Below are 11,018 nucleotides of genomic sequence, written 5' to 3'. Positions count from 1 at the left end.
AGCCACTAAAAATACAACTGCTGGGGCGCCTGGGTAGCTCAGTGGGTTAAGCCTCTGCCTTCAGCTCAGGTCATGATCTCAGTTCTGGGATCGAGTCCTGCTTCAGACTCTCTGCTCGGCAGGGAGCCTGCTTCCTCCTCTCTCTCTGCTTGCCTCTCTGCCTACTTGTGATCTCTCTCTGTCAAATAAATAAAAATAAAATCTTAAAAAAAATACAACTGCTGTGCTGCTTCAGTGGTAGAAAAAGCGGGGCAGAGCTGACCTCTTATTTTCACATATACTCCTCAAGCATCATCCTCGTAACAAGGCTTATTTTTGGCGGGTGGTACCTGCTGAGGACTGTCCCAAGAGAAAAATCTCCCAGAATGTGTGCACAGTGGGGAAAGTCACAGGCAAAGAAAGAGGTCTACTCTCCCTGCTGGTCTAAAGGAAGTCAGAGCCAGTCTCCCTCTCCCCCTGGGACAACCTCTGCCCTCTTGAGGTGATAATTTTTTTTTTTTAAGATTTTTTTTTAAATTTATTTGACAGACAGAGACCACAAGTAGGCAGAGAGGCAGGCAGAGAGAGAGGGAAGCAGACTTCCCGCTGAGCAGAGAGCCCGACGCAGGGCTCGATCCCAGGACCCTGAGATCATGACCTGAGCTGAAGGCAGAGGCTTTAACCCACTGAGCCACCCAGGTGCCCCTTGAAGTGATAATTTTTCCGCAAAGACCAGACTAGGGCAAGGATCTGGAGCTGCCTGCTTCCGGGAGCCAAGCAGGTGATGTAAGTTTCTGGCCAGGTACTTTGGAACCAGGAAAGCACAGGCAGCCCCATCGAAGAGACTGGCTGCAGCTCAGCCTGGACTGGGTGTCGCTGTGCATGATTCCTGCTCTTGCAGTGCCAAATATTTTGACTTTTTTTCAATACAAGTTAGAAGTGAAGAATTTTTTTTATTCCCAGGCTTTAAAATACTGGCACTAATTCAAATTTGAGAAAACAAAAAACAAGACTGAGAGGTGAGTGAAATACATTGGGAACTCTGGTCCTTGTTTCCATCCTGGGAAGGTGGAAGGACATCAGAGCAGGTGTACACAATAAAGGGGTCCCTAGGGTGGTCACAGGGAACTGACTGGACTGCACTAGGGGTGATGGGACTCCAGCCCTGCCCCGGTACAGATCCTCTGGGTATCCCCCCTGAGTGGCCCACAGGGGCTAAGGTCATCCTTATCCATCACTGTTCCTTCTCTTTCCTCTGCACCTGCTGCCTTGATACCACCCCTCTACCCATGTACACCATTCCTTCTAACTTGCTATCAAGTTCTTCCTCACCCACATCCCACCCCTAGCCCCCACGCTGTGTGCAGACTTCCATCATCTTCCCACCCCTCCCCAGGCACTACAACATCCTCCAAAGGGTCTTGCCTCCTCTCTTGTTCTCCAGATGGCAGCCAATAAGCCCTTCTGCGGGAGCCTGCGATGTCTTACCCATCCTTAGAGCCCCCAGGGGCTCCCCTCTGCTCTCAGTGTCTAGCTCACTTTCCCTAAGGTGGCCCGCACAGACTTCTGATTCCTCCAGAGATTGGAACTGGTGGCTCACAGGCCAGATGCAGACAGGTTTTATTTGACCTTGCAGAATACTTCATACTTTCAAATTAGTGGACTACATGCAAAACCTAAGACAAGGAATTTAACAAGACCAGAGCTTTGCAAGAAGAGTGGAAGCCTAGGTTAAGATCAAGGCTGGAAATGGGCGGTATACAGTAGGAGCTCAAATACCCAGAAGTGAACAGGGGTGTGGGAGCTGGGGGAGGGGTTCTAAATGTCCTGCTGCTTCTCTGTTGTAATGAAGACCCCACCTACTTAACACCGGACTGACTTCTGTGTAGTTGGGGGATGATGCTGGACACACCCCTAACAAAGGCCGGGTATGCAGCAGATGCTCACTATGAACCTGCTGGATTTGGGTCTTGAGTGACCAGAACTTTTAAGCCTGTTTGAACTTTGAAAAAAAATTTTAAGATTTTACTTATTTGAGAGAGAGAGAGAGCACAAGCACGGGGAGCAGCAGGCAGAGGGAGAAGCAGCACCCCTCCCCCCACCCCCCATGGCTAAGCAGGGAGCCTGACGAGGGACTCAGTCCCAGGACCCTGGGATCATGATCTGAGCCAAAGGCAGACACTTAATCAGCTGAGCCACCCAGGCATCCCTCCATCTGGCCTTTGAAACATGGCAAGGAAGGACTTGATCCCTAGCTCTGCTCTTCCCGGCCAGCGTGTCCTGGGTGGTCCCCTGGGTCCATGGTCTAAAGCCCAGAGTCAGCTGAACAGATGGGATGGAATTTTGCAAGGGTGGAGATGATGGGCTTGGGAATAAATCAGACTTGGGTTCAAACTCCACTCCCCCATCTCCAAAATGCAAAGGATACCTTCCTGATTTCTTTCTCATCCCAAGAGTCCTGAGTGGCACACATGGTGGGGGGAGGGAGACATCCACACTTCCTCTCACCCCTCACCCCTCCTCACCCTCTGTGCCCTGTAGGTGTTCCAAGGAGGCGCCATGTCCACCCTATACCCATCTCTGGAGGACCTGAAGATGGACCAAGCTATTCAGGTAAGCCACTAGGCGTGTGTGAGCCTAGGTCCCCTCGTGGGGCCTTTGGGTTGCCCCAGGGTAAGTAAGGGAGGCTTGTCTTGGAAGGTGCTGGGTGCTGGGTCCCTGGGCATGCAGGTCACCCCTGCAGGACCTGCTGGTGGACAGACGTCCAGAGGCTAAGGCAGTGGAGTTAGAGCAGGAATGGTGAAGCCCAAACAGCTGCAGACGGGCCTCTCGCGCGTCCTAGCACTTCCTCCATCCCAGTGCAGGTAGACTCCACTGTAGACAGGCTTCCAGAGTAAGTCCCATGGGCATGGCCTTTGGCCTGCTCATCCCCAGAAGCTCCTCCTTCCTTCCATCCACCTGTGGTTCCAGTGGATTTTGAGAATTTGGGACTTTTTGACCGAGAATTTCACTGGGAGGTAGGCCTCAGTGTTCTGGCTGCCTCAGGTAGTAAGTGGGTCATGACATTTGGTGGGTCGTAGGCTACGGGGAGAACCTTCCCCAGAAACGGGGACATGTACAGAAACCACATTTACACCTCCAGTGTTCATGGATACCCCACCTTAGGCCCGCCAGCATAACTAAGGCCCTGACTCCCAGCCTCAGGGAGCCCCAGGCTCCAAGGGTTCTGGGGCTCCTGGGCACAGCTGACCAGCGCTCCCCACCACTCCCCAGGCCCAGGCCAGACCTGCATCCAGGATGCCTGCCCTGCCAGTCTCCCAGTCTTCAGGTGAGTGAGCCAGCGGGGGTGGGGTGCTCCTGACAGATAGTGACCTCTTGTGGCCACTTCCAAGCACTGTCTCTTGCCTGCCCCTGTGCTGTGGGCTTCCCGAACATTTTACCCTTAGCAGAACCCTTTGAGAGGCACCCTGAGAAAACTGGCTTAGTAAGAGCACTAAGTCCGCTGATCTGGAGCGACCTTCTGAGCCCAAGTGAGGAAACCAACATGTTTGTGATGGTCCCTCGAGTTGCTGGTGGCAGTCTGGATTCAGGTCCTGTGGCAGCTAACTTGACCTCAGACCCACTCTTTCCCTCCTTGCCATGCAGTTTCCTGGGAGCCGCCCTGGGGCAGACACCGGCCTCCTACAGCCCCTGCAGCCCCCCAGCCCCTGGATTTCCTAGGAGCCAGGGCCTCATGACCCCAGCACCGGCCCTGGGCTTGGTCTCAGGTGTCTGCCTGGTGCCAAATAAAGTCTGTGGCGTTGAACACCAAAGTGGCACAGGAGGGATTCTGTGTCCCAGGCTGCTCCTGGGGAGACCCCTGCCCCTCAGCCCTTCTGAAGAGAGAACCCCCATCACCAGCGAGGGTTCCCTTGCATTCTCAGGAGTAAACAACACCCCCAGGCCCTGTTTCCTGATACAGATGAGTGAGCACATGGGAGCCAGGCAGGTGTGGCCAAGGTCACACCCCTGAATAACACCTTTCCTCTCCCTTCCATTCCCTTCCTGTCAGTTTTGTACCCAAGCCTGGCAGAATTGGAAAATTACATGGGTCTTTCCCTCTCCAGCCAAGAAGTCCAGCAGAACCTGCTTCAGATTCCAGAAGGTGCTACCGTAGGTATTTTTCTCTTGCCTAATGTGGGCATAGCATGTGCCAACTCCCCCTCCCTCTTGGTGTTGACATATGAACAGACCGGACTCTCCTCTTCCCCAGCATGTCTGGGCTGTTTCTTGACGGCGCTTTTCATTTTGAGCCATCATTAAAAGGGCTGGGGTTTCCTGCAGACTTGGGCCACGGAGGACCCTGCCTGCTCTTTGGCCTCTGGCTTCAGGCAGCGAAGGGAAAGCGTTAAACCCGACCTAAGCCTGGAGGCTTCTAACGAAGGAGCTGCCCATGCCTTGACAACTGTTGCATGGACGGCAGAGCCGAGGCAGGGAGCAACTTGCCACCCAGCTCTGATCCCCGGGTGAAACAACCGTGCTTGCTTGACTCCGGCTCTCCAGAGTTCAGGGGAGCAAAAGAAATGTTCCCTCCTGAAAAGATGTTCGTTTAGAGCTCCCATCCCCACTCAAACCCCCTGCCTCCAGCATCTCCTTGGGCCGTGGGTCAGTGGGCTGGTTGGCCATCCTGTCCCCACGCGGGTGAACATCGGTGGCAGAACCCAGCTGCAGGGTCTCATGAAGTGAGGCGGGTGAGGATGAGAACTGCCTCAGCCATGGGCCAATGAGGGGCTCACAGGAGAAAGTCAACCAGGATAGGGACGTGTGGGGCCCTGGGGTGCTGCTCCACAGTGACCCCCCCCCCATAGTCATGCTGTGAAATACAGACAAGAAGCCAAGAAAGTCATGTGTTATATACCTCACTCAGAAGCCTTTGACTGAATCCCTTGTTCCAATAATGAGGACATGAGTGCCTTTCACCTAAATACTGATAAAAACATGACAGATGAATTCATTTTTATAATTAAAAATGTTATGCTTAACTTTTTATTTTTAAATAATCATAGATTCATGGGAAGTCGCAAAGATAGTACAGAGAAGAGTACAGAAGACTGTATCCTCACCCAGCTTTCCCAGGGCTTATGGGGGAAGTGGCGGCGTAACTGTAGGATAAGGAAAGCGGGTATTTTGCGTTGGTCCAGTGAGTGTCTGTAGTTCTGTGTCACTTTGTCTTTGCAAAGATAGACCCACGTAGGTACCAGTGCAACCAAGGCACGGATAATTTCGTCACCACAGAGGTCTCCCTCTGGCTGGTCCCTCGTGATCACGTGCACCCTCTCCCCCTGACCTTCCCTAACCCCCTGGCCACCACTAGCCTGTCTTCTGCCTCCGCTGTTGTGTTCCCGAATGTTACCTACATGGGATCATATAGTGTTTTCAGATGGGCTTTCTTCGCTCAGCATAATGCCCTTGAATTTTTTCCAGATTGTTCACTATATTAGTAGCTCCCCATTTTCTATATTTATTTGTTATTTGTTTATTTTTGTTTCATTTTATTTTAATTGCAGTATAGTTAACTACAGTGTAATGTTAGTTCAATACAATGCAGTGGTCCACGCATGCATACATCACCCGGAGCTCATCGAGGCACATGTGTGCTTAGTCCCCCTCACCTGTTCTCCCCACCTCCCACCCCCTCCCCTAGCTCATCCCATTGTGTTATTAATATTCCGTGGTATGGATGTACAGAGGTTTGTTTAACCCATTGAGGGTCATTTTAGTTGTTTCCAGTTTGGGGCCATTACAAACTAAGTTATTATGGGTCTTTGTGTATAGTTTTTTTGTACCGACGTAAGTTTTCATTTCTCCGGGATAAATGTCCAGGAGTGCAGTTGCTAGGTTGTAAGATAAATGCATGTTTTAAATTTTTAAAAGATACTGGCAAACTCTTTTAAGAGTGGCTCTACCATGTTATTTTCCTGCCGCAACACCTGCAGCTCCAGTTCCTCCCCATCCTTGCCAGCTTCTCTTTAACGTTTGCCATTGTGATGGGTGCGGAGTGATGTCTCTTCACGGGCTGAGTCTGCATTTCCCCAGTGGCTGGTGATGCTCAGCGTCCTGTCATGTGCTGTTTGCCAGCTGTAAATTCTCCTCAGTAAAATGCTCTTCATACGTTTTGTTCATTTTCTCAATGGATAGTTTTTTGGGAAAAAAAGTTTGTTTTTTTTAAGATTTTATTTATTTATGACAGAGAGAGGGAACACAAGCAGGGGGAGCTGGAGAAGGAGAAGCAGGCTTCCCGCTGAGCAGGGAGCCTGATGTGGGACTCGATTCCAGGACCCTGGGATCATGACCTGAGCTGAAGGCAGATGCTTAATGACTAAGCCACCCAGAGCCCCTTAAGTCAAGTTTTTAGAGTTCTTTACTCTAGAGTCCTTAGATAAGTTGCTTGTAAAAATTTTATCCCAAGTATGAGCAAAATTTTTAGTTGTGATGAGGTTCAATTCATGGATCTTTTTCTTTTGTGGATGGAGCTTTGCTGGCCTGTCTAAAGACGTTTACACCAAGCCTCAGATCCTGAAGATTTTCTCTCTTATTTTCATCTAAAACCATTATAGTTCTATGTTTTACGTTTTTTGAAAGATTTTATTTATTTTAGAGAGAGAGAGACAGAGCAAGGAGAGGGAGAACAGAGGGAGAGGGAGAGAATCTCCAGCCAACCCCGTTGCAGGTCTTGATTCCAGGACCCTGAGATCATGACCTGAGTCAAAACAGAGTCACATGTTTAACTGACTGAGCCATGCAGGCACCCCAGGTTTTACATTTACATTTATGATGAGGGGTGCCTGGGTGGCTCAGTTAAGCGTCTGCCTTTGGCTCAGGTCGTGATCCCAGGGTTCTGGGATTGAGTCCCGCATTGGGCTCCCTGCTCAGCAGGGTACCTGCTTCTCCTTCTGCCTGCCGCTCCCCCTGCTTTTGCTCTCTCTCTCTCTTGCTCTGTCAAGTAAATAAATAAAATTTGAAAAAAAAATTTGTGATGAAGTTTAAGTTAATTTTTGCATAGGGTGAAGCTTAGGTCAAGTTTCATATTTTTATCTGTGGATGTTCAACTGCTCCCATGCCCTTAGTCAAAAAGACTATTTCTTTTCCATCGAACTACTCTGGTACTTCTATTAAAAAGCAGTTGGCCCTACTTTTGTGAGGCTACTTTTGGAGTCTTTGTCCTATTCCATTGATCCATGTGTCTGTCTCCCCACTGTTACCAAACTGTAGCTAAATAATAAGTCTTTAAATTTGGTGGAGTGATTCCTCCTGCTTTATTCTTTTTGTCAAAAAATAGCTTTAGTTAGTCTAGTTTCTTTGTCTTTTCATATAAAGTTTACAGTAACCTTGCCTACATCTACAAAACATCTTGTGAAGATTTTGATAGAAATTGCATTTAATCTTTTATTTTATTTTTTATTTTTTAAAAATATTTTATTTATTTATTTGACAGACAGAGATCACAAGCGGCAGAGAGGCAGACAGAGAGAGAGGGGAAAGCAGGCTCCCTCCTGAGCAGGGAGCCCGATGTGGGGCTCGATCCCAGGACCCTGAGATCATGACCTAAGCCAAAGGTAGAGGCTTAACCTACTGAACCACCCAGTCTCCCCTACATTTAATCTTCATATCAGTTTGAGGACAGTTGAGGGCTTCACTATGTTTTTCTAATCCATGAATAGAAAATACCTTTCCATTTATTTAGATCTTCTTTGATATCTTTTATCAGTCATTTTTTGGTTTTTGTTTTCAGTATACAATTCCTACATATGGTTTTTTAGACCTACTCTTATTTTTTATTTTTGAGTGATTATAGTTGGTAGTGTACTTTTAATTTCAGTTTCCATGTGCATGCTGTTAGTGTATAAAAAGTACAGTTGGTTTTTGTGTATTGATCTTGTATCCTGTGACCTTGCTGAACTCACTTAATAGTTTTAGGAGTTTATAGATTCGTCGGAATTTCCTGTTAGATTATCACATCATCTTCAAATATTTCTTTTCCAATCCATATGCCTTTTATTTCCTTTTCGTGCCATATTGCTCTGGCTAGTTATTCCAGTACCGTATTTAATAGTAGTGGTGAGAGTGACATCCTGACTTGTTCTGGGCTTTAGGCGGGGGGAAGGCATTCATTTTTATACTTCTTGCTAACATTTTTTTTTTTTCAAGGCAAAAATCAAGTCCTTTTTCCCCCTGATTGCTCCCCATTTGCTGAAAAATTTTGTTGTATTTTTAGTTGGATTTTAAAATGGTCTTCTCCTGATCCCAATGTGCCTTGCAAAATGAGGGTCCCTTTTCCGTATACCCATCCTCTCTCTGTCCTCATTTTCCTGGCCGTTTTTCAGGGGCAGCACAGACTTTGATGCCCCCTAGTGGCTTCATGGAGTCATGTCCCCTAGCAACCACTGCAGAGAAGAGTATTGTTTGGGGATGGGATAGGGCCCAGGGACTACATTCTTCTTTCTCCATCCTGATGAGGCCCCAGAGGCCAGCTAACCCCACCCTGGTGTCTGCAGACAGTGAGCTCTGGCCCCTCACCGGGCCAGCTGGTGGCACCACTGTCTGGGAACAGCCTTGGCACACGGCGTGCGGAGATCAAGCCTGGGGTACGTGAGATCCACCTGTGCAAGGACGAGCATGGCAAGACAGGGCTGCGGCTGAAGGCCATTGACCAGGTAGGGCTGGGGGGTTGGGCAGGAGAGGTGGGGGCATCCCCCCCATGCATCCGCCACCAGTCTGGGAGGGGGCAAAGTGGGCCTAGTCCACAGTAAGGAAGGTGCAGAGCAGGCAGGGGAGCCGAGGCCTACCAAACCTCAGGCTCAGGTTCCTCCTCTCAACCTCCATCCCCCAATGCCTCAGGGCTGGTGCTGGGTTCTAGCAGCAGGGACCCTCCACCTACTCCCTTCTGGGTTCCTACTGCTCCTTCCCCTCTCCCCTCCATCAGAAGATTCTGGGTTCCAGGCAGCTGTCTGTAGACAGGGGAAGCCAGGGGTGCTAATGCCATCGTAAGAAGCTAGGCAGTCCAGGGACTAGGGGTGTAGCCTCCAGCTAGAGTTGAAAGCCTGACTCAACTGCTCCCTGGCTATGTGGCCTGGAACATTTCCTCCCCAGGCAAAAGGGGTAACCCCTGTCCTGCCTGCACAGAGCTGTAGCTCCTAGACCATCAGGAGAACAGCGGCAGGAGGGGCCTGGGCTCAGAGTGGGCTGCACAGCTGACGTCAGGGTCCTTCCTCCTCCAGGGGCTCTTTGTGCTGCTGGTGAAGGCCCACAGCCCTGCGTCTCTCGTGGGGCTACGCTTCGGGGATCAGATCCTGCAGGTTGACGGGCGTGACTGTGCCGGGTGGAGCACGGACAGAGCCCACCGGGTGCTGAAGAGGGCGTCGGCCGAGAAGATCATCATGGTCGTTCGGGACAGGTGGGTAGCCAGGCCCCCAGCCTCCCTCTCTGCCTCCAGCCACGTCCCTGGCCCAGCTCACTGTCTCTTCCCACCAGGCCCTTCCAGCGGACTGTCACCATGCACAAGGACAGCATGGGCCACATTGGCTTTGTCCTCAAGAAGGGAAAGGTGGTCTCTGTGGTCAAAGGGAGTTCGGCGGCCCACAACGGGCTCCTCACCAACCACGCCCTGTGTGAGGTGAACGGGCAGAACGTCGTTGGGCTGAAGGTAGGCCAGTGGGAGCTGCAGGGGCTGAGAGCTGGCTGCATGGAGGGAAGGTTCGTGCCTGCGGGTGCGCTGCTGTCCCTCTCCAAGCCTGAGGTCCCTCCTCCTCCAGTTGCTGTGAGAGTTCTCTAAGATGAGGGAGGTAGAGCTCTGAGCACAGGGCCAAGCCCATGGGAAATGCTCAGTAAATACAAGCTATTGCCTGGCAGCCAGAGGAGCGGTGGGGTCAGAGGAGCAGTGGGGTGGGGGTGAGGGTGAGCACTGCCAGGACAGGGTGCCTGGGGAGGGGGCTGCTGGCTGCGCAGATACCTCCCTCCTCCCTCCTCCCTCCCCGATGATACTGGCTCACATTCCCCATAGTAAGAAGATTTTAGACCAGTGGCTGGGTCGTGCACCTGACGGCCCCCACAGCAGGGTAACTTTTCTTGTGCTTTGGGGCCAGAGCCTGCGTGTGACTGACTCCCACACACTGGCCTTTGTGGGTGGGGAGCGTGCTCATCTTTACTGCAGAGACCTGACCTGGTCAGGGGCCTTACATTCTTGCTCAAACAAGTCTTCTCCTTTGGTGTTTGCCTGGGACCCCCACCTGATGGCAGCAGGGTCCTTTAGCCAGGGCCTTGCTGACCCCCCTCCTGCCCCCCCCCCCCCCCCCCCGCCGAGGGGCCTCAGAGTCACCCCTGGCCGCAGGGTGACTGCTCACTCACCTCCTCCCCAGGACAAAGAGGTCACAGAGATTCTGGCCATGGCCGGGAATGTTGTCACCTTGACCGTCATCCCCACCGTGATCTACGAGCACATGGTCAAAAAGTAAGGCTGTCCCCCTCCTGCTTCCCCCTCACCTCCCCACCTCCCCCCAACAGAGCCAGGAGGGCGCACACTGGGCTCAGCGTCCTCCCTTCCCCGAGGCTGATGGCTCCCAGTGTGAGCCCTGAGAGTCTTAGAAATGGAAATGAAGGCCCTGTGGGGGATGCCCGGGCTGGCTGGGAGGAGGGGCACCTCCTGCCAGTTTTGGCGACTGTCCCTGTTGCTGTATCTAGGTTGTCCCCCACCCTGCTGCACCACACCATGGACCACTCGATTCCAGCCGTCTGAAGCCAGGAGAGAGAAGCTCAGCCGTCCTAGCCTCCCACCCTCCTGCAGGAAAGGGCCAGTCCTAGATGCTGGGGGAGGCCGGCTGCCAGGCCAGGGCTGTCCTGAGGGGGCACCTTCCGGGTGGGCAGCCGCTGAGGCACAGGCCCCCTCAGGGCCTCCGGCTGGGAGCTGCACAGGGTCCCATAGGCAGTGACTCCCTGTGCCGGTTGAAATGCGGGGCACGTAGGCAGGCTGGCCAAACACTTCTTAAAGTTGCCACTGGGTCCCT

At 51.8% G+C, this 11,018-nt stretch overlaps 1 protein-coding gene across 1 annotated transcript; it reads left to right on the top strand.

Moving 5' to 3' along the window:
• Positions 1 to 2,538: 2,538 nt before the first annotated feature.
• Positions 2,539 to 10,750, top strand: LOC111141763 (syndecan binding protein 2). The gene is made up of 8 exons (XM_022494566.1): positions 2,539 to 2,592; positions 3,253 to 3,307; positions 4,031 to 4,135; positions 8,518 to 8,672; positions 9,237 to 9,412; positions 9,490 to 9,661; positions 10,374 to 10,465; positions 10,696 to 10,750. Exons 1-8 carry the CDS (start codon positions 2,539 to 2,541, stop codon positions 10,748 to 10,750), a joined length of 864 nt encoding a protein of 287 aa, XP_022350274.1.
• The last annotated feature ends 268 nt before the right edge of the window (positions 10,751 to 11,018 follow it).

Source organism: Enhydra lutris, unplaced genomic scaffold (genome assembly GCF_002288905.1).
Source record: "Enhydra lutris kenyoni isolate GAN:26980312 unplaced genomic scaffold, ASM228890v2 scaffoldscaffold6, whole genome shotgun sequence".
Classification (NCBI taxonomy): domain Eukaryota; kingdom Metazoa; phylum Chordata; class Mammalia; order Carnivora; family Mustelidae; genus Enhydra; species Enhydra lutris.
Note: the sequence above shows the minus strand (reverse complement) of the source record. Positions and strands in the feature narration are given on the sequence as shown.